The 22521-nt window shown below is 52.0% G+C and overlaps 7 protein-coding genes across 7 annotated transcripts; 2 read left to right on the top strand and 5 right to left on the bottom strand.

The window, feature by feature from the left end:
• Window positions 1–866: 866 nt before the first annotated feature.
• On the bottom strand, window positions 867–3567 carry FIBRA_02638 (uncharacterized protein; the record flags this gene model as incomplete). Its single annotated transcript, XM_012324495.1, has 5 exons — window positions 867–1688; window positions 1852–1955; window positions 2012–3257; window positions 3316–3375; window positions 3430–3567. 5 exons carry the CDS (start codon window positions 3565–3567, stop codon window positions 867–869), a joined length of 2370 nt encoding a protein of 789 aa, XP_012179885.1.
• Window positions 3568–5198: 1631 nt separating this feature from the next.
• FIBRA_02639 (uncharacterized protein) lies at window positions 5199–8192 on the top strand (the record flags this gene model as incomplete). The annotated part of the gene is made up of 7 exons (XM_012324496.1): window positions 5199–5805; window positions 5853–5991; window positions 6042–6276; window positions 6331–6790; window positions 6838–6914; window positions 6967–7156; window positions 7219–8192. The coding sequence occupies 7 exons, from the start codon at window positions 5199–5201 to the stop codon at window positions 8190–8192; spliced, it is 2682 nt and encodes an 893-aa protein (XP_012179886.1).
• A 163-nt stretch (window positions 8193–8355) lies between these two features.
• On the bottom strand, window positions 8356–9585 carry FIBRA_02640 (uncharacterized protein; the record flags this gene model as incomplete). The annotated part of the gene is made up of 1 exon (XM_012324497.1): window positions 8356–9585. One exon carries the CDS (start codon window positions 9583–9585, stop codon window positions 8356–8358), a length of 1230 nt encoding a protein of 409 aa, XP_012179887.1.
• A 592-nt stretch (window positions 9586–10177) lies between these two features.
• Window positions 10178–11711, top strand: FIBRA_02641 (uncharacterized protein; the record flags this gene model as incomplete). Its single annotated transcript, XM_012324498.1, has 2 exons — window positions 10178–10682; window positions 11047–11711. 2 exons carry the CDS (start codon window positions 10178–10180, stop codon window positions 11709–11711), a joined length of 1170 nt encoding a protein of 389 aa, XP_012179888.1.
• A 1076-nt stretch (window positions 11712–12787) lies between these two features.
• FIBRA_02642 (uncharacterized protein) lies at window positions 12788–14394 on the bottom strand (the record flags this gene model as incomplete). The annotated part of the gene is made up of 2 exons (XM_012324499.1): window positions 12788–13432; window positions 13486–14394. 2 exons carry the CDS (start codon window positions 14392–14394, stop codon window positions 12788–12790), a joined length of 1554 nt encoding a protein of 517 aa, XP_012179889.1.
• A 2351-nt stretch (window positions 14395–16745) lies between these two features.
• FIBRA_02643 (uncharacterized protein) lies at window positions 16746–19602 on the bottom strand (the record flags this gene model as incomplete). Its single annotated transcript, XM_012324500.1, has 4 exons — window positions 16746–17620; window positions 17678–18674; window positions 18725–19305; window positions 19368–19602. The coding sequence occupies 4 exons, from the start codon at window positions 19600–19602 to the stop codon at window positions 16746–16748; spliced, it is 2688 nt and encodes an 895-aa protein (XP_012179890.1).
• Window positions 19603–20718: 1116 nt separating this feature from the next.
• FIBRA_02644 (uncharacterized protein) lies at window positions 20719–22104 on the bottom strand (the record flags this gene model as incomplete). The annotated part of the gene is made up of 1 exon (XM_012324501.1): window positions 20719–22104. One exon carries the CDS (start codon window positions 22102–22104, stop codon window positions 20719–20721), a length of 1386 nt encoding a protein of 461 aa, XP_012179891.1.
• Window positions 22105–22521: the final 417 nt, after the last annotated feature.

Here is a 22521-nt window from a genome sequence, read left to right on the forward strand (position 1 = left end):
ATTGATAGCTGCTTTGTCCGTTTTTTTTTTACCTTGTCTGTCTGTCTGTACTCCTTACTGTCTCTGCCTTGCCTTGCCCTGTCTCTCTGTACTCTGTACCAGTCATTGCTTCCGCAGTGTCTAGTGTTGTTCAAATCTCGCAAATGCAAATGCAATTATCCCTCACGGCCATCCTTGTCTCCATCATGCTCGTTCCCACTCCATCTGGGCGGATGTTCTCGTCACACACATCATCCTTGAATGTATTATATCTCAAATGCATACATACGGAAAATAGCCATACAGTGAGGGAGTGCCCATGTCTGAATCGGCTCATGTTTTATATTTCTCATTATGCCTGCAAGTAAGTGCCCTAATGCCAAGATAGGTCCAGGTCAACAAGGATATTCTATACTCATGCTATGAGGAATCGGCGAGGGCGCGTGGACAGGCTCGATGTCGGGCGGTGAGGAGTGTGTGTGGCGCCATGGTGGGTGATGGCACGAGGGCGATGGGTCGAAGGTGAAGACTGGACGAAGATGACAGGGTAGCGAAGGTGACAATGGGACTCGGATGACAAGACTCGAAAGACACCGACAAGACTCAAAGAACGACGATGGGACGACGACGATGACATACAACAAAATGTTAACGAATTCAGAGAGCTCTAACTTATTTGGATCATGGCGGTAGAGAAGCGAACCAAATGCATGTCTATCGAGAGTAGGTATCTACACAGACCATATCAAATCCATTCTCCATGACATCCACGAATGCAAATCTTGGACGAGCAAATTTTCACTTTCTTGCTGGCCAGAAGTGTTTCAAGTTTCGGTGACCTCACCGCCCGAGTTCTGCGCTCCTTGAAGTGACATCCCAGATGCTTGCTAGTTGCTCGGCAGGCCTGTAGCTTCATCACTGCTCCAATTCGTCGTCCTAGGTCGCTTCTGGGAAGACAAGATGGGATCTTGCAGAGTATCGACTGTACGCTTAAGTGTTGACATTTGCATGGTTGTGCATTCAGCATTATATTCGTACTTCAGAGGAAGCTGATCCAGCTGTTTGTCCCTGCTAGGCCATCGTGAGGCATCTTGCAGGAGCAGTCTCATATGAAGAACTATCGCAGTGTGATCGGAGAGCTGTTCGGCAAGGAGTTTTTCTTTCAGTAGTTCTGCGGAGCTCATGGCTTCACGGAACCTTAATTCGTCCTTATCCAGGCCCTTCGCATACGGAACATCGAACAGGTCCAAGTCGTCATGTCCCGATTGGGGTATTTCGGCCAGAGGGGCATGGCTTTGGAAGGTCGTCCGTGAAGCTTGATGAGGATTGGAGAAGGTGCCATCAGCAAAGCCAATCCGGTACCTAGCACTGAACCAAGACAAAAGAGTAGGAAACAGCTCGTTGAGTGGATGATCAGGAAGGTCGCCAGAGCTGCAACAGAATTGTAACTGCTTCATCCCACCTTTCACCTTGATGGTGCCAGTTTCTATGGCATTCCACTTCTTTTCATTGCACTTATACTGGCCATTCCAATCTTCGGCCACGTCAAAGTAGAGGTATAAGAAGGCGCCGACGTCCGGGCAATTATGGGATAGGTACCTGACCCCATTGTAGAGAAGGACATGGAAGAACGACTCTAGTTCGTCCGCAATGTCGACGGCTCTCGATGGCTCACTACACAAAATCGCAGAACGGAATTGCCACGTTCCCTGTACAATGCAGGATTTCAGCTTCAATCATCATGGCATGATTTTAGTGTGATGATAATTTACTTGCCGTTCGATCTGCCTGACGCGGCCCTTTCCCCGAGGCCGGTTTTACCAGGGGACGAGAGAATTCCCAATCATTCAATAAGCCATGTCGTATCCATACCACCTTCCCGTCTTTGGTGATTTTCTTGATTTCAAGCAGCAGGATATTCCCTGTGCTTATATCTCTATGCAGGATACCCGCAAGCTCGACGGCGTCCCTGTGAGCTGAAACAACAACGAGCGTAAGTCAGAGGGAAACACGACCGTATCGGATACCATACCTATCACACAGTCCCATACAATTCTGACCATTTCACGCCCATTTGCAAAATCCTCCAGCGGCCGTCCAACTTCTTCAACGACAAGGCGGTAGTGGGTATGTGTTTTCATAGGATTGTGCGTCGTAGCGGGTACAACAGGGGCCTTCCGATAACGCTGCGTCACAGTACTCTGTGGTTGTCGTTGTGTTCCGGAGGCAGACTCAACTTCGCTATAGACGTCCCTATGGCAGACGAGCGTCGGGACATTCATTAAATTCTTCTGGTTCAGAAGCGCAAGGACTTCTCCCTCCTTGTCGATCTCAAGAAGGTCAATGCGCCATGCATCCTTGAGAAACACAAAAGTGTTTCTTTCTGGATCGTACGCCACGTATCCACGTGTGCCACGCCCAGCCATCCCAGGAGCTATGAAGTGGGGCCTGCCAACTAAGTAGTAATGCGTTGAGTCTGCGTCAACGCTAGACGTAGTCGACTCGACAATAGCCGCTGATGGTCTGTCGCTAGAATCCGACGATTGTGAGCCAACGCGGGGTGGAGGCGGCTCGGCATTGTCGCTGTTATTTGAATAGCTGGATAGTGCTTTCTCGGCGCTTACAGCAATCTTCCAACCGCACCACTCATTGACTCCTTTAACGACCTCGATGCTCTTCTTGAAGTACTCCTTCACATACAGCGCGACTTCCTCCACGCTCTGTAATGCGTTCTGCATCCTGTGGTACTCTGCGGAACCCTTCGAAACCCATGTCACAGATGGATCCAGACCTTGCTGCACGTCGGTCAGATGAGAGTATCGCCACAGAAAGTCACCCAATAACTCAGGTCTTTGACGATAGTTGAACCGCTCGCTAACACAAGCACCGGCACGGTCCCAGTAGAGCAGCCTGGCATAGTCTCCGAGAAGTAGGACGCTAATCAGGAAACAGCGATGTTGCTTCCGAAAAATTTCTTCTGCGTACGAGATAATTTGACCCCTGTTTCGGCGCCGCTGGAGTGCACTAGCCTCAAATGGAGAAGAGCCGCCGCTCGCCAGCTCCTCGAATGGGTCGTTTCCCGAGAGTTCCCGCTTGAACTCAATCCATAGTCGCTGCTTCTCCCAGTTCGGCCGCTTGGCAATCAAGTGTGGTACGTCCTCTTCCCGGAACAAAGCAGCGTCCACTTTTTGCCGAGAGCCAGCCCCCGTATCACCCTTATCAGCTGCAATCTTAACTTGATATCGCGGGCAGAGTCCTGCTGTCCGTACACACTTAACCTGCGGGAGATAGTCAAAATATTATCATACAAACAAAGAGCTAACGAGGGAGACTCACAAAAGGTTCATACATGTGCTTCTCAAGGTGAGGTATTTTTGTGTCTGAGGGGCCGAGCTCCTGTTGTACAACATCAGCTTGAATTCATGACTATATAGTCCTAGAGGTGCTTACCACCTCGGTTGAATTCTCGTTTGTGGGCATTGTGTCAAAGGCACCAGCGTAGCTGGGCGAAGTGACGCCGGGATGTGGGGACGGCACAAAGGTATCCATGAATTTCTTGTACGTGAGGCGTATGAATTTACCTGCCATGTCGTTCCTTAGATATCGTCGCCTTTCTTCCAGCTTCTGAACAGTACTTCTTGACCCGAAGTCACTTGCAATTTCTTCACTGCAGATGTCTGAGTAGATGGCGAGGCCATGCCTGAATGAGATGCTTACCTCTCACGAAGCAATCGTATATAAGCAAAGAGCGAGTGACCAGGACCACATGGCTAGCACTACCGTATAGTGCGAGATGGCCACAATGAAATGATGCTGGGAGAAATTTTCAGTCCATGCAGTCCGCAAGCGAAAATTACAAAGCCAAAAATACCCGCAATATCAACTGGTAGCCACAACAAGGTTGTAGGACAAAGGTAGAGACGAAAATGGCGAGCTTGGAAGGTTGAACTTGCGATTGAGTGCGCGAGATCGACCCCACCTGTTTGTGGCTGAGATTGTTGCCCCCTTCACCGGTGGCCCCCAGTTGTCTGTTCAATGCTATGGCCTGCGGCTTGGAGAACACTGTGAATGAGACGCAAAAACCAAAATTGCAGACGCACACTATAATAGTCCGAGAGGCACGGTCGTCGCACCCTGACGGTTCAGCGCGTCCACGAAGATGATGTCGTGAATGAATCGAGGCATGGGCACAACATCAGAACTCAGGACACAGGCCGACCATAGCACTATCTATTGGGCATAGGTAGAGTACATCTGAGAGAAGTGGTATAAGAATTACCTGGTATATACACGCACGGGCTCGAAAATATTTGTGATGCTAGACATGATCGCTAGCTCTTCAATGCATACATTCCGATAATACTTCCGGTGTTTTTTTTTGTAAATGTAACCTAATCGCTTTCGTCTGCTCAGTCTGGTAGAGGCAGGTCTGTCACCGATCGCTATATAGTGTAATCCACATTGATGACAACAATTTACGATAAAATCCATGACGTACGTACACAATCACAGCATCCCACTGTCTGTCTTGAATGTTGGTTGAGGCTCACTATGTAAGGCTTCCGGCTTCTCGTTCAGATCTAGACAACGAACAAAATACCACACATCACTAGCTTGGCATTTCATTTCGACCCCGTCCAATCAATGAACCATAGACACGGTACTGTGACGTCTCATTCGTCGCTAGTTCCCGGGGATCAATCAATGTAAAACCGGGAAGGACAAGACTAGTGTCTGCAACACACGATGGACCTACTCCAAGAACTCCTGTCTCCCTGGCTGCATGTCGTGCACGCTTCTCTTGACGTCTGGCGGCGGTGAGACACAAGGTGAAAGTGAGTTGGTTGTCGACGTATACGAGAGTGCTGGTCACGCGATTACTGCTTCATAATAATCGGATAGAAGATTGCATTATATACACACCGGCAGAGGGCATGGTGAGACTGTATGCAGAGCCGTCATGGAGTGTGAGCGGAAAGTACTGGCCATTACTGTTGGCGAGACGAACGATGGGCGGGAATCTCTCAAGTGGCACTGGCAGCAACACCGGATTCGAGGCTGTCACGTGTCGCCTGCACAGGCTGTAAAGATGGATCATGCTGACGACGCTGGCCGGAACAGAGAGAGCAATCGACGGGGGACGTCGTGTAACCTGGACAACTCCTCGCCGAATATAAGCTGCCATCTCCTCCTCGCTTTCTGCACACTCTGGACCCACCATGCAGACGATTCAATCACCAGACACCGACGTGTTCTCGACCCCGCCCTCGACCCCTGGCCTCCTGCGCGACGCTCTCCGCCCATCCCTCACTCGCCGCTCCAGCAGGCCCACCTCGCTCCGCCTCCAGCACCCTGCCGCCGCCGTCCCCGACATCGTCCTCGACCAGCAGGCCTCGCCCGAGCTCAGGAAGGCCGCTTATCTGAACGGGCATCACTCATCTCCCGCAGCCTCGGCCTTGGGAACGGACCCGACGCTGACCCACGCACACCCCGCTGCCGCAACCTCCCCGGCACCGCCTGGGTATTCGTCCCATGCCTCTCCGTCTCCCAACCCATCCACGTCGCCCTACTTTGTTCACTCCCAACTCCAGGGCCTCACTTTCCAAGACTACCTTCAGGCAAAACAGGCAAAAGCCATCCATGACGCCCGCATGACCCACTTCCTCAACCCCTCCTCTGCCTCCGTCCACTCCGATGGCACCCTCTCCGAGCCCTTCTCCGCTCGCAGTTCAGACTACGACGAGTTTGAAGACGACTACGCTGGCAGTCTAACCGCCCAGCTCGCAGAGACCGCCGTCGGCGTCCGCGAGATGAGCAAGCAGCTTGGTCAGTTCTCTGCCGCCCGTGCGAGACCGCTGCTCATCGGCCATTAGGTCGCACCCGTGTCCACTCTCATATCCAAAACGTCCTCATCGTCACAAAGGCAAGAGACAATCGCCTCATCCAACTCACCCGCCAGCTCGCCCTCTATCTCATGCGCAAACCCTCCCACCACGGCCGCGGTCTTGTCGTGTATGCCTCTCCCCCCCTCTCCCCCTCACTCTCCCACTCATCTCCAGTAGCTACGTAGACTCCCAGCTCAAGACCTCACGCCGCTTCGATGCTGCCGGCATCGAGCGCGACTATCCCGAACTGTTTGTCCCCTTCCCTCGTCGCCGCTCTTCAAGTAGCTCCTCCCTTGCCACCTTCAGCTCAAAAGACGAGAACGGCCATACCCTTTCCAGTGAAGGCCAGCTGCGGTACTGGAATGCCGACATGTGCAATCGCAGTCCCCACCTTTTCGATTTCGTCGTCACCGTTCGTCTCTCTGCCTCTCCTCCTTCCCCATCCCTGTGCTGACTTGCTTCACAGCTCGGTGGCGATGGCACCGTTCTCTTTACATCTTGGCTGTTCCAACGCATTGTCCCACCCGTCCTCCCCTTTGCCCTCGGGTCCCTTGGTTTCCTCACAAACTTCGACTTCGCAGACCATCAGTCAGTCATGGACCATGTACTTGAAAATGGCATCCGCGTCAATCTTCGAATGCGTTTCACGTGCACAGTCTATCGTGCAGTTACACCCGAGGAGGGGCGAAAACGTCGTGCTGTGAAGAAGGCAGACACGGGCGAAATCTTGATGAAGAACTTGGAGCAGGGCGGTTGGGAGGCTCTGGAGAGTGGCTGTGCAACCGTCCATGACCCCACAGGCAAGTGCGGGAAGGACAAGGAAATCATGTGCTTCACCACGCGCCCTGTCGAGAGCTTCGAAGTCATCAATGACCTTGTCGTCGATCGCGGACCTAGTCCGTACGTGAGCCAAATTGAATTATTCGGTATGTCTTCTGTTCGTTTCCTCTGTCATGGTCTAACAGATTCTCAGGTGATGAACACCATCTCACCACTGTACAGGCGGATGGTCTCACTATTTCGACACCCACTGGTTCTACTGCGTATTCTGTGAGGTTCATCCCACACATTCTTCCGAATGCAATCCTCACCTCCTTTTCAGTTGTCCGCTGGCGGTTCGTTGGTGCACCCCGAAATTCCTGCGATCCTCATTACGCCGATATGCCCCCACACGCTGTCCTTCCGCCCCATGCTTCTCCCAGACAGCATGGAGCTCCGCATCTGTGTACCTTATAATTCACGGAGCACAGCATGGGCTTCTTTCGATGGTCGGGGCCGTGTCGAGCTCAAACGTGCGTCGTCGTTTCTATCTGTCTTTTATTCATCCTGATGGACAGATGTGGCTGTGTTGCAGAGGGCGATCACATTAAAGTGACCGCATCCAAGTACCCATTCCCAACCGTGTGCGCTGACACTCAGTCCACTGATTGGTTCAACTCCATCTCTCGCACACTAAAATGGAATGAGCGCGAGCGCCAGAAGTCATTTGTCGTCGTCGAAGAGGGTCCTGCGCGCAAGCACAAGCCACGGCGGGCCTCGCGTGCTGCATCAAACGGCGACGTTCCAAAAGGTAACCCTGTCGCATCTCCAGTGGCAGATCATCAGGCGCAGGAAGACGAGGAGCCGGATAACGAAGAGGAGGAAGACGAATGTTCTGATGACGGTGAAGATGATGAAGATGAGAAGTTCGACATCGATGACCTGTCCTCAAATGAATCTCCCCAGGGCATGGAGGCTGCTCTGGCAGAAAACGCACTCAAACCAGAAGAAGAGAGGATTGGACGGGAGAAGGTTAACGGTATTGATACGGGTACCAGATCGGAGCAAGCGGCCGCTGAGCACGTTGCAAATCTGCTATCACAGGGCAACCCGCTCCTCAAGCACTCGTCCTCGCGTTCCGGCCTGCAGTCGGGGGTGGAAACGCCAGACAGGTTCGCATGTCCCCAGCCACATCCACCCAGGATCTCTCCTCGGCATGTCCAGTTTGCGTCTTCGAATCGCTCCTCATCATCGTCTCTTGTCTCTATGAGCCGCGAGCCCACAGCCACCGCTCCTCGAAGGGAGCGTCGTTCGAGAGATGAGGGTGGAAGTCAGCCGCGTCGCTCGGGACAATCCCGTAGCCGAACTCCGCGCACACGAGAATTTGGTTCTGATAGTGTGAAAACGCCCCGCGCGTTTGAAAAGGACCGCAGGAGGAGCAGCTCACGCAGTCGATCGCGCGAGCGCGAGCGTCCACATGCTCATCATGGCCACGGCCACGGCCACAAAGCTTTTGCTGTGTACGGACAGGACGAAAGTGACAGCGCGACAAGCGATAGTGATACATAGTCCATGTAATGGTTCATATCGACGGGTGGCGGATATCCGGGTCATTTGGTCACACAGGCATATATCTATCTCGTCACCAACTTCTTACATGCGCACACTCCACTCTGAATACACATATTTAGAAATTTGTACAGTACTTGAATGCTTTTACATGCTTTGAACCTCAGAAGAATGTTGTATTTCGCAGAACAAATCTCTCCAGCTGTCTGTAATCCTCACGGTCCTTGGCCACCGCCCAGAGCCATGCATCCAATTCTGGGGCAGTCATATCCGACATCCACGCCAGCTCGCTGCCGGCCGCACCCAGGTGATGGGCGGCCTGAACGATGAGCTCGCATGCATCGATGGCAGCCGCGCGGAGAGCATACGCCTGTTCAGCACTGAGAATCGGCCCTTCTTTGGGGACTTGTCTGGCTTTCGCAGCTGGGGAGTCGGTGGCGGCAGACTTGGATGCGTTGCCCAACAACGTTTCCAGCAAGGCCGGATGTCTGGCTCCTGGAAAGATATCGCTGAGGCCTAACGACGGCGACGAGGAGGTAAGATCAATCACGCCGAGATGGACGAGGAGCGATGGTATGACGTTGTCGACGAAGATGGGCAGGTTTCGAGTGCGGGGTATGGGGAAAGGCGCTGGCTCCAAGGAGCCAAAGCGGAGGGCGATGGCATGAAGCGTGAGTAGTGCCTTTTTGAAGCAATAAACGGCTAGAAAACGGACAGCCCGGCGATCGCAATTGTTACGATTCAACTGGTAAGAAGACTGAGATGGGCGCAGTCCACTTACGCTGATTTCGGATGTATGCCATGTCTCGGAAGGCGGGAATGAGACGGGCGAGCTGCGATCCGCTTGAATATACAGAAAAACGGATAACAGAGGCTCCAATGGGATACAACTCACGCGTTCTACGAAAATATCACACTCGATGTCAGTATCGCCGCCGGCCGTACTCCTCGCCCGCTCTCCTTCCTTTAGCGTTTCAAGAACAAATGTACCGAGATCAGGGTACCCCGCATCCACAAGGACGTTCCCTGTCTCGTTGAGGGTCGTCGTAATAAGCTGCACCACCTCCCAAATCGGTCCGCCGAGTTCACCAACGGTGACGCCAGGAATGGTCTCGTGTGGCCGCTCGAGGTGCACGGCCCCAGAGACGTTCATCAAGTCAGCTACGGTTTGTGCTCTGATACTGTGCATACCCTTGGCGGAGAGATAATCGCCTTCGCCAGTACCCGCCACGGACGATATGTGCAGGCCAAAGACCAGAGCCCGGATGTTGTCAAAAGCACCTCGGCCTGTGGCAGCGTGGAGCGGGACGCGGTAACCAGACGCAAAGTTCAGAAGCGATAGGATCGCAATGAGATTGAGCTCTGCAAGCGGCGAGGAAAACTTGAGGGGCATTGTGTAGCCATGTGCGTGACGAAGGCGGGTGAATGAGGAAGTCAATGCAGGCGAAAGGAGAAGTCGGTGTATGTCTTCTTCGGAAATCTGAAAAGAGAAAAGGCTCAGAAATTAATTCATGGTAAATAGACCGGTAACATTAAAAGATACGGTGGAAGATTCTTGTTTTCCCGCGACAGTCTATGTCTCAACAGTAGCGGCACGGCTGCTCAGTGGTATTGCAGCCTGCTATAGGCTGGAACTCGTTGATATTGATAGGATCCCTAATTGACGCAGTATTGGAAATCGGATCGATGAAGGCGGACTTACGGTAATGTTTGACGAGCAGCGAACTTCTTTACTCGACTCGCGCACCGAGCGGATATAACCTGCGTGCGGAGGCAGATCTGGCATCGACTGGCTCATGGTCAGGGATGTGAGCGTAGCCCGAGAGCTACGGCCGGGTGGCAACTCAAGCCGGCACGCCACTGGCCAATTTAGGCAACAATAGTCATTGTTCTAGCCGAGGCTCAGCCAAAGTGTGTGGCGGGCCTCTCGAGACAATTTAAAGGCATCGCGTCTTGGGTTATTCAACTTTGACCCGTCGTCCACCATGAATGTCGACGCGACATTATCACTCCTGCAAGAACCAAGCCATCACACTTATCCCTACGTCTTCGCCAATCGCACGCTCGACGACCTCCCGTTCGGAGCGTTGGTTTTCCTATTCGAGATTGGGAAGAAGGAGAACACACTCCTCCCTTTATCCAAATGTGCCATCGAATCTCACCAAGTCGACCTGGTCTATTCGCTCGTCCAAAACTTGCGCGCTCTCAATACCGCGATATGCGACGCCAAGAGACGCGCCTCCGCTCGCCACAGCAACATAAAGGACAGCTTCCGTCTCGATGCACTTCTCCCCCTAGGCAAGAGGATCATGGACGATTTTATCCTGCGCTTGGACGCACTAGTATGGTTAGATTTGCAGGGCCAGCCAGGGATGACGAAGGACGCGCAATGCTCCATCAGGAACGGACTGCTCGGCGAGGCTTTGGGGCATATCACACAAGTGGTGATCGCTATGGAGAACTACAAGTCCCATGAGGGACGCCAGCCGAGTGCGCACCAGATCAGGACTTGGCTGAAATTTGAATGGCAGCGGGTGAGAACGAGGCTAATGCAGAACCTGTCTTTGCACTGTCCCATAGAGTAGTGCGGTATACCCTTACCTTATACAAACTTAATAGATTCGCTGCTCGCATCTCGGCGAATTGTCACATCCTGCACCATTGACATGGAAGCGAACGACATTGTGGCCAGCGATAGTCGTAGCCGCAATCAACTGGCCACTATCCACACTATAAGGCCAGTGACTCCGCGAGGCCATGGTGGAGGCACGCCACAGTGGCCCATGTTCAGTCAAAGGCCACAAAGGCCCAGGTGTATATAACCGATGGACTGTACCTTGATACTTGACATCAGAAATATCGCCTTGTCGAGCGATGTCGGATCCTTTCACGTTCGCAAAATCCGCGCCACAACCGCCACCTTACATATTCAGGGGACGCAGTCTTGAAGATCTCCCGCAATTCGCCCTCGCCTACCTCATGAAGCTTGGACAATTAGAAGGTACACTGTTACCCACACCATCCCGTCTTCCTGCTCATCAAGCAGAGCTCGTGAGAGAACTGCTTGCGGAGCTCTTCGTGGTCGAGAGAGAGATCGTGGCGAGAAGTCGCAGGGCGAAAAACGCCCCGCCGGTTCGTGGTCGTGGCGTACGCAAGACACTATGGTGGAAGCAGGCGGAGCAATTGCAGGACGAGAACATCATGTATATCAGGGATGCTCTCCTGCCCAAACGGACGTCGATAGTCTACAATTTCACTCTACATTTTGACGCCCTCATCTGGATGGAGCTTGAAGGCATTGTTGGAGGCAACATCGACATCGTGGCAATACGCGGAGAAATGCTCCACCTGGTATTGAGGAGCATTGATTCGATCCTAGAGTCCCTGGAGGCCGTTGTGACACGAGAGGAGCCCGAGTTCGGGGAAGATGTCTACAGGCGCACCTTACCAGAGAGAATCAACGCCTCGCTAGACATATACAGGAGGAGCCGTGGGCTGAGACTATGTTACAGCTATTAGATCGCGAGCGGAGACTGGACGGAGCCGGCAGGTCAACCGCGTGCCGCAATGGGATCGACATCGAATTCTGGGCCGTCGTTGAGTCGTGAGGGAGACCAGTCAATATCTGATTTTTGAAATAGAGTCGTGTGTACTTACCGCTAGTCATAATTATAAGCCTGCAAAGTTGTAATTCGGATCACTTTGTCCATTCGCTGTCCAGCGAGGGAACCTGAAGCAGGAACAGAGTTACGGCAGTCATTGAGCAGTGTGTGGACCATCTGCACGAGGCGGGTGCCTGCTTCTTGAGATGAGGATGGCCCTGAAATTGTGAGAATGGACCCTGGGAGGGACAATACACCACTGCCCTCCTGAACAGGCGGACAATGGCCAGCTCATTTTAGCCCAGCGTCAGACGCGATCACGTGTCCTACGCGTCCTTCGCGACATCACGATCGGACGGCCATTCACAGGTTGAGGCGGGCTTGGAAAGACAACGTCCGCGCGGGATGAGCAAAAAAAGATTGATATCAGTAACGTAGTGATACTGATGCAGAGCAATGCGACTAGAAGTACAGACGGGATGCGGAACTAGACCAGTATGCGGGCAGATAGCCAGAAGGCACCAGTCATGTCCAGGAGAAAATAGTACACCCTAAAGTGCCAGTGAACCGTTCAGAAGGCCAATGTCGGATGCCGCAAAGGCAATGCAACCGTTTGAAGACAATGATAGATGTAGACAAATAACATAAGATAATCAGGCAGAAGAAAGGCGCGTTCGTCTGAGCTGTATGGCCTTGCCAAAACACACGAGTACTAGAAGCATGACAAGAACTGGGATGAGTATGCGATGGCAAAGCACGGCGATAGACGGATGAGTGACACTAGGAGCAACGAGAAATGCGGAGTATAACTGTAGAGATAGCAATGCGACGAACGTTCCGGGGTGTCAATGACGATGGGCTGGAAGGCAAGTTAATCTGGAGAAAACAAGTGAGCCTCCCGCACGACCAAGAGAAGAGACCAACCTACAAGGTAGCTGAAATGCGCAGGAGGCTTTTCGTTCATAAGCATCGTAAAGGTCGTAAAGAAAGGGTCTAATGCGGCCACAGGCCGGGCTGCGAGAAATGCGGAGATTCTGCGACGGGTTCCAACTCTGGCGCAGGTTTCCAGCTGCCGGCGACTCTACGCATTGAAGCATTGGCGGCTCCAGAAGGTGGAACGTACTGAGATGACCCTGTTGCCGACGATGACGGTGAACTTGTTGTCGGTGGTTGGGGCTCAGCATGGAGCATGGCAGGCTGTATCGTTTGCTCTTGGAGCGGAGCAACGAAGGAGGCATCAAGGTTCAAGAACTGCATGAATGATTCTTGTGTGACACTTCGAGGACGCCCTTGGTCGTCGCTCATTTCAAAGACATCCTGCTGTGGAGGTTGAGGTGCAGGCGCCGGGAAAACGTCCAGTCCACTGGGAAGTTGCGAGAAGTCAAAGTTCGCCAGGAATTGGGCAAATTGCTGTCTCTGTAGCTCGGCTTCGCCTTCAGTCAGCTGCGTAATTTGACCCATCGCGAGGTCAATCTCGCCAGGAGGATCGAGCATGAACATATCCTCGTCAAAGCCGGACAGTTGCCAAACCTCGGGACCACCGGCCGCCATCAGAGGAGCAAAGCTTTGGTCGTTCTCCGTCGAATTGTCCAAGCCCGGTCCCTCCCAAGGGATCTCAAAAGTAAGAAATTGTTGGGGCTGCAAAACGAATTGTTAGAGCCAAACGAAATAGTTGCATAAACTTGACAGACCTGGCCGTTTGGCATAAATTGTGGCGGTAATCCACTCTCCTGAGCGTCCAGTGCCCAACCTGCGGGCAGACCAGACTCGTTCTCGCCAGTGTCCATGGGCACATGCCCTTGCTGGGTTTCCATTTGTGGTACGGGAAGGATGGACCAAGCGGCTTGCGCAGATGACTCTAGGTGCTGGGGAGGAGAGGGAAGAGGTGGGTCCGGTTGGGTGACCACAATTTCTGGTGGTGGGGGCATAGTGTTCATCAATGGCTGCTGAGAACTGGATGGCTGAGGAGGCGATGTACTTGATGAGGGAGGTTGAAGAGGTGCTACAAAGGCGTATGTGGCCGGCTGGGGATCAGTCTCGGCAGATCCAGAAGCGAGCTCGGATGAGGAGGAGGATGGGCTGGGACAGGGCGACGGTGTAGAAGCAGCAGACATGGGAGGCGAAGGACCCGCAGGGTCGTAGCAGCCGTCGAGGGTGTAGTAAGGGATCTGGTTGGGAGTGGCGGAGTAGTAAGGCTGGGTGTAAGGGGTGAGCCGGGCCTTGCCCTTTCTTGCCTCGTCTCGTGCCCTTTCTTTCTCCTCTTTTTTCAACTGCCGCATGCGAGCTTTATCTTCTTTTTTCATTGGCTGGAACTTGTAGCCAGGATACTTTGTTTGGTGCTCGAGCTTCTTCATCTCCGCCAATCGCTCGTACTCTGCACGAACCGCTGGTGACTCTGTTTTCCACAAGAGCGCGACCTCCTTGGAAACGTCGGCCTGGGCTTTCTTGGGCTGCCCGGACTCGGTCTGGCGCTGCATCATCTCGCGCAGCTTATCGGAGCGATAGAGAATCCATGCGTTCTGGGGCCGCGGGGGCTGAACACCCATGGGGCTTGGACGCGACGAGGAGGACGGTGAGGAGCGACGCGATGCTCCGGCCATGGTGGGCGGGTGAGTGGCTATGCGCGGGATGGGGACGGGGAGCGGGGGGGAGGGTGCAGCAAGCGAAAAGGCGCGTAAATGAGGGCGGGTTAGGAGGAGAACAGGACGACGTCGCAGGGAACAGAAAGTGCAGCACGCCTGGTTGAATTCATCGGCTGTTTGGGTGTTGTCTTGCTTTGTGGGTCCGCACCTCTCCCATATATTCCCTTCCCTAGACGCGCGTCCCACGTGGCTGTGGCGGCTCGCTGCGCACTGGCCCATGCCACGACTCGGACCCGCGGCCACCTTGCCAATTGGTATGTGTAGGCCCCGCGAAGACTATGTTTATTCTGAAGGACATGGACACAGTGAGCAATCCCTCGGACACCTGTACTCAATGTGGCGTAATGCTGTTGCCATCTCAAAGTTCCTCGATCTCGTCCGCCGGTGGGTTATTCGCGGGACTACAGTGTTGTATCCAATATATACGCCACGACCGTCGGAATCCGGAGATAATACTCTCAGACTGTGAAGCAGCACAGCAAACAAGTCAATCTTCCATTGCAATTTTCGCGCGCCGCGTGCAAAGAGAATACACCAATTACACTACATACTTCGGATTCTACTTTACTCAGCTGACACACCTTCACTGCATGCTCTTAGGCCCTTCAAACGGTGCAAGCATCTGACCGTGACCGCGGAATGCATCTGGCGTCTCATAATATCTGATATTCCCCTCGCCCAAATATCTTGCCATCTTATCTCGTAAACACCGACACAAACAAGAAACGTTCCGCGTCTCCGGCCACCAAGAACGTTCTAGGGAACCCTCTGAACGACGCTGCCATGGACGGATCGACTGATGCCGGGGATAAATATGACTTAGAATTGTTCGCAGCAACGCCGCGAGCTCTCGAATATCTTCGTCGCACTGCGCCAAGGGCACTGGTGTCAAAGTCAGGGAGAGTGCCGTATGTGAGTGTGAGTGAGGCAGAGCTCCCGGAATATCATGAGATGTACCAAGGTTACACCATAGGGGCAATAAAATCACGGAACACTGAGGAGGTGCAAAAAGGAAGTTCATGAGTTGAAATAAATCAGAGATATTCTCGACTAGATATCGAGCGAACGCTAGACCACAAACCTTCTCCGGCTGAGTCGGCCAGGAGGATAATATCCTCGAGAGCAAACCCAACAGAATCAATAAGATAACAATGAAATCGATGAGCACCGCAGCAAAGGGATTGGTAAACACGGTTGGCGCAGACGCCAGCCCAGAACGGACTCACAGCAGGCATGCACTGGTGTAGCGTGTTGTGACAGGACCATCTTGTTTGCGGTATTGTTATAGTGTAGCCCTTGCACGTCTCTTTGCCTTGCGTTTATGAATTTTTTTCGACTTTCATCTGCTATTTGCCTGTGAAGGGGCGCTTTCTTCGCTACATATTGACGCTAGCATCGTCGTTGGGGGGTATCTTGCTGATAGTATGAATATAGCTGGGAAGCTGAGATGAGCTTCGGAAGGTGTGGGAGGAGGAAGTTAGAGCACATGAAATACAAGATCTGCCAAAGATTGATCTTGAGCGGACTGCAGCGACAATTCAGCGCGTGCCCCGAGTGCTGGAGAATCGCTCCACCCGGAAACTTAAGCCGTACGGGCCTCTGTCGCGGATTAATCTGATTCAAGCTTGGATAGACAATTGTATAACCCTCTGTACATATGTAGTGCCCTGATGCCAACATGAGTAATTTGATCTGTGTAAAGTTAAAACTTGCCCTGAATAATAGCCACCACTTGAGTATCAGCCACCCCGGTTGCTCGGCTCCGGATATCAACGCTTACTTGCTACCGAGATATCGAACGGGTACAGGTCAGTTCATGGCTCACGAGCTGCTCGTGAACGGAGATCTATCCCTTCATCGATACCGCTACTATGACCTCGAGTCATTTTTTAATACTCGGTTACGTCTGCGTCGTCTTTGATCCTGTCGCGCACATTTCTGTCAGCTTGAGATATGGGAGAGACCTGACCTGGCGACAGTCGGGAATAACGAATAACAAAATGAGCGTCCTTCTGGACGAGGGCGTGTTTAGAGAAATACAGTGGCCCGGAGGAACGTCCATCCCGATTACCGTACGTACCAGGCATAGCAATGCGTTGCGAGACAAAGCTATCGGAACTTGATCCTGCCACAAGTTCGTCACTCACTCAAGATAGATTTGATCCGTCAATCACGAATTTGGCCCCCAATGAAAACAAAATTTACACGTATATACATGCATCAATAAACGAATTCTACAACTAGCGCATCCTAAGCTCTCATGGTGTAATCTTCGAACTCACAGGCTTCACAACGGGGTCATTATTGCTTCAAGCGTAGTCTGATTTCTCATTCAGCAAATCCATGAACTTTTCGTACGTTACCAGCTCGCGTCTGCTCCGTAAAACCGCAGCGATCTCTGTCGTCAACGAGTCTACCTTCACGGGCCGTTGTAGGCGCAAAGCATTCCGGACCTGTTGATGTCGTTGGTTACGCAACCAGCGGATTTTGGCATTATGTTGCCCAACGTCGAAGAACAGGCCGCCTCGAAGAGGCTCTACCCATGTATCAACGAGTTCCTTGTAATCCGGATGGGTTGTCGCGATCGTCTTCTCGTAAGTATCATAATCTGTGAGAAACCGAAGTTTGTTCTCTCCAATTACCATCAGATCGGGATGCTCCCAAGCCTTGAGATGTCCGAATTTGTGAGCAGTGGGATTGAATACAGCGCAGACATATACGAGGACGAAAAAGAATGATTCAAGATCATGTGCGTATCGATGATATGGTGGTCTTCCGCTTGCCAGTAGCTCATGTGCCATGAACGGTCCCGTTCCTGTCCGATACCGTGGTAGCTGGCGGGTTTCTCCCTGCATTGTGTCCTGACCAACCACACCTCTGGTCTTCTCACCGTCCTCTTGTGGTGTGACATCACCAGCACCTTTTTGTTTCTGTTTGTCCTCTTCGGGAATGGGAAAATGGCTTTGAGGTGTGCCAGAAACCATAGAGGGGTGAGAAGTGGGGATCTCAGTCAAGATGTCATCGTCATCATCATCCAGATTTTCCTGCTCAATATCTCTTCTTTTCGCGAGGTCCCAATCACATAGGACTCCGACAATGCGACTGCCTTCGCGGTAGAACATGACGTTATTTGTGCTGATGTCGCGATGCAAAATTTCCGATATTATCCAGACCCAATGATGAGCTATGCAACAGTCGCTAAGCACATTTTCGCAATGTTAACAAGGTTGTTAGAACATACCTCTGACCACGTCGGTGAAGACAATTTTGAACTCCTCCACGCTCTCTACCATCTGTAGCTTCTCGTAGCGTTTGAGGATAAGAACACGGCACACGCGCTCCTCACAAGCATATACGTTCATCCGAGCCCTCGGAAGATTCATTTCATCAATCGTGCGAGTGACGAACGCTCTCAGATCAGTAACATGCTTCAAAACCTGTTTCTTCTTATTTGCCAAACTCTTGCGGATAGTCACCACGAATACGTCTTCCGCATCGCGGGCTTTCGGTGGCCATGCAACTTTTGCTACGAGATCGTCCGTCTCGACTAGGTTTGAGGACTCTGCTGTCGCCTTAATTGGGACCACTGTTGTCCCACGTCCAACAGTGCCAAACTCCGTATAGATGGGAAGCTTGGCATTGGCCTTGACATCGAACTCAAGGTGATGCAGTGGCTTGTCGTTATCATCCTCAGGTCGCCTGGCATCTAGAATGAACTTGACGCCGTCATAATTGCTGAACGTGGAGGACGATTCTCGGAACTGCAAGAAAGAAAATATCCCCATCTTGTGCGGACTAGCACCTGCCATTGCCGCGAGCAACAAAAGTAGTTTTTCCGGCTGGAGGTGGGACTCGAATGGAGCGGAAACAACCACGCCCATTCGATCAGCATACCATAATTTAACCTTGAGGTCCTCAACAATCAAACCTATCCCATATGAGCGGATTCCATGGGACATGAGCTCATTAATATACTTTGCTGATTGCACCTCATGTCCTGTCAAAGGTCGTGGAACGTCGATTGCCTGACCTGGTGGCGCCCCCTCTGTCTTACATGCATTACCGGGATTGTTAGAGGGGCCCGCGTGAGAAGCCTGGGTTGCGCCAGCACCGCATGTTCGTGAACTTGAAGAGGCTGTACCTGCAAATGATCGACTACGCTTTGACCCTGTCGAAGATGTTTGTGGGTCATCCAGCTGCTTCCTTTTCTTGTTTACCGTGTTGCCCTTCGAGATTCCCTGCAAATTGTTGAGTGCAAATGGATCGAAAGTATGTCTTAGCGACTTACACTCATAAACCTAAAGACTGAGAACCGCCTCGAGTGTTGAACAGGGGCTTTCCCATAACTTCTTTTGACTTCCACGTACGCAAGAAACCACTCCCAATGTTGGATGACTCGGTCTGTAACTGTGCTGAGACACATGTCAGGCTTTATTTGCGTATAGTTTCCGCCCACGATCTTCTCTCGAAGAGCGCTGAATTGCGTGTTGAATGTCCGCAGAGTGGCTGGATATGGTATCGTGGTCGTCCACCTCGGCTTGTTCGAGTCTCGTTTTCCGTATAATTGCAGGAGGAGGTCATTGAAGAGGGAGAGAAGAAGCGGATAGCATTCAAGTTCTTTCGCTCTTTCATACCTGGTTACGAGATCTTTGTTTAGATGGAGTTTTGATCTTGGCGTGCGCAAGGGCAGATTATTGAAGTCGACGTCCCAGATAATTTTGAAGAGCTCAATGATGTCATAGTCTCGATGTATCTTGTCCGGAAATTCTCGTTTGATGAAATCTTCCACAGCTTGATTTCCTGTCGGTCTGTCTTCTTTCTGCACGCTAGAATATACGATTGACTTGAGGGGAGTATGTTTGGCTGTGACTGTGACGTAGATGAGACATGTTAAGAGAATATGGGAGTGGGAATAGAGAAAAGAGGCTTACATGCACTAGCAGCTTTGGGCAGGGCAGTGGCCAGAAACTCCACTTTCCGTTGTTCTGCATTGGGACCCCTAGGCGCAGAGGATATAACCAGTTCTCTAGATAGAGTCGGAATCTCACTGTAAAATTTATCAGAGGAATGCAATCCTATGTCAGCTATATCGCATTCTGGGGACGTGAGACAGTTTCGAGAGGACAGGTGGAATATCCACTCAGGAAAGCGTATTATAGCAGTCATCGTGAATGTTGCGCGCTCTTTATACAACTTGAAGGATTCTCGGTCACTTTGACTTATTCTATAGCTTTCTGTACTGCGTCAAACGCGTGGCGGGGTATGGTGATATACGAATGTGAATGTGGCGCGTCGAGGGTGCGCTACTTTGATCAACGATCGCGACGCGAGACCTTCGTCACGTGTTCGCATTTCCAGCTGTTGCCGACGGACGAAATCCTGTCGACGTCGTAGTCTGCTGCCGAGTAGACCTGCGCGAATTTTTAGACTTCAACTGGAAGCTTTGAGGAAGCCGAAATGCCTCTAAAGAAAGGGGTATGATACGTCACTAGCAATTCATCTCAAACACGCAGCATAATCATTGCGTAGCTAGGCTAACGTTCTTTTAGCATTACAATGAAAGCACACTGGTCTCTCTCATCGATACTTTACCTCTTGGCTCAAACGGCGGGAGAAGGAATATGAGGCCGGCTACGAGGAACAATGTACCACAGGCATAGATCGGCACGCCGTTGCGAGATTTGCGTACAGCGCAATAATGAGTGCCTGATGATGCTGCAGCTCGTATGCCATCGCTCCCACACTGGTATGCGTTGTGAGGATATCTCGCACGATTGCGCCCTGTCGAACTAGGATTTATACCTTTCGGCATGTTTGGGCCTTGCTTATGAACCACGGAAGCTTTGTACCACCCTACCTTCCGCTGCGAGTACGCCGAAAGTTCTGTCATATAAGTTCTCATGGACGCGCTGGGGACATCTAGTCTGCATTACTAAGGTCCGGTCCAGCCTATATTGAACGCAACGGCACTCGCGGTACCTATTCAAGTCGCTCGTCAGGAGAGCAGGAAATATTACCAGATTCTGCTCTGCGTGTACGACATGTCGACAAGAGTATATCGCGGGACTTGATACGCGCTTTGCAGTGTTCGGACGACATCAGCGGTGTCACAATGGTGTTCAAGATGTGCTTGATATAAACGAGCAAAAAGAGGAGTAGAGATACAACATCCAGAATGTGCAAAACTAATTCAGAAAGATGCAGATATCAAAAGATGCTAGTAGATAGACAGCAGATAAATGTCCACTTAGACCTTTATAACAAGAGACCGAGATTTGATGCCTATCGCATGCGCTTCGGAACCACCGGCGAAGACTGATATGCGAATAAATCCAGTGCATCGTCCGAAGATAGGTGGTAGGTGCTCGGAAAGTCATTGTCGGGTGCCAAGTCCTGCTTTGCAGTCTGTCGGCGCATTCGCGAAGGACTTGAAGATAACTTGTGCTTTCGGAAATTCTGCGCCTCGTCGCTCAGTTTTTCGGGGTGGAGAACAATGCAATTTTTGTGCGCGTCCGCAAGCAAGGTATCGAAGTTTGTAAGTCTTTGCATGGGTAGCTTCGCTTGACTGTGTTGAACTAAAGATCGAGAGTGGGTGGCCGTGTTATCTCCGGGTGAGACATTCTCTCGGTCTAGTTTCTTTGATGGACGAGGCGCTCGTGGCAAGAGCGGTTTCAAGACAGGAGATCCGAGCTGTGCCTCGAAATCATCCGAACCCGCAACATCGTCATTCCTAGCAGATACGCTTGTTCTGCGGGAAGGCATAGACTCTCGCCCGCCTGATACGACTCTAGCAACGTTGAGAGCTGGCAGTGAGCGGCGCGCGATGCGGCGAGACTCTTGAGACCGCGACTGGGAACGCAGGCTGCGCCCTTCTTCCACACTTCTCATGGTAGGATGTTCTCGTGAAAGTCTTCTCCGCTTCGGTGCCCGCTGCTCACGGCGCTGGACGACTGGAGATTCCGGTGCCCAACACCCCATTGTATCCTCCCAAACCCAACGATTCCCGGACGCACCGCCGAACGCTGCCCCTTGTCCTATATTTGCGTTTACTCCCGCTTGGAGACCTTGAGCAATGCCACCTGTACGTGCGCCAAAGCAACGCGCCTCAGCGCTTTCAATATATTGGACAAGCTCTCGGCGGATGGTGTCCATGTCACCCGTAGGCATGGGCTGTTTGAAGAATGGTAGATTGTTCGATGTGAGGAGAATGTTGTCGACATGTCTGAGTGCATTTGATAGAAGGGAAGCTTCTAGATGATAGAGACGGCGTGAACGTAGCGTCTGCGCATAGACATGCAGGACTTGCATACCCTGAGGTGAAGGCGAAGGAGACATGGTGTCAGGAGGAGGGGTGGGAGTGACGCTCATCGGCGTGGTTTGACTGCGAGGGAAAGAATTTGGCGAGAATAAAGGGGAGACAAGCGCATCGTAGGTCTCTGACTTCGGGCGTGTGGTAGCTAACATCTCCTCTAGAGCGCGGACATCCGTGATTGGCAATGAAGAGAGAGCAGGTGTGACAATACAATAACTTGCGGTACAAATCAAGGCATCAGATAGTGTGGGGGCAGAGTCGGGTGTGATAGTAATGTGCAGGCCTAAGGATGACGCTTCCAAAAGAAAGCCTACGCAACATTGATACTCATCATCATTTTCTCCAGTATCGTTCATGATCTCCCGATTTCGAATTTGATCTAAGAGAGACAAGGTCCAAGTGCGCAGTCGCCGCCGGAGAGGATCTTCTTCAGCAGAATGGGCAGCGGACCCGCCCCTCCTGTTTTGGGCGTACTGACGCTTGGCAGACTTCTCAGTCTCGGCGACGCTATGCGCCAGGCCGATACAGAGCTTGATAAATGCGCGCAAATTTTGAGCACACAACTCCTTTGCGAGGCGAGCCACAGCTTTAGATATCCACGCATCAGAGCAAGTGGCCGAGTTAGAGACGACCTCTGCTAGGACAGTGACGAATGTAAGTTCGTCTAGGCGCAGCCCTCGCTTGTCATTTGAGCGGCAGGTACTCCGAAGTGCGGTCAGATAGTTACTGTGAGCAGGGTGGGCCAGGGGGCAGCCAGTAGCGGAAGGTGGGGG

Source organism: Fibroporia radiculosa, assembly GCF_000313525.1.
Source record: "Fibroporia radiculosa TFFH 294 genomic supercontigs, scaffold1390, whole genome shotgun sequence".
Classification (NCBI taxonomy): Eukaryota; Fungi; Basidiomycota; class Agaricomycetes; order Polyporales; family Fibroporiaceae; genus Fibroporia; species Fibroporia radiculosa.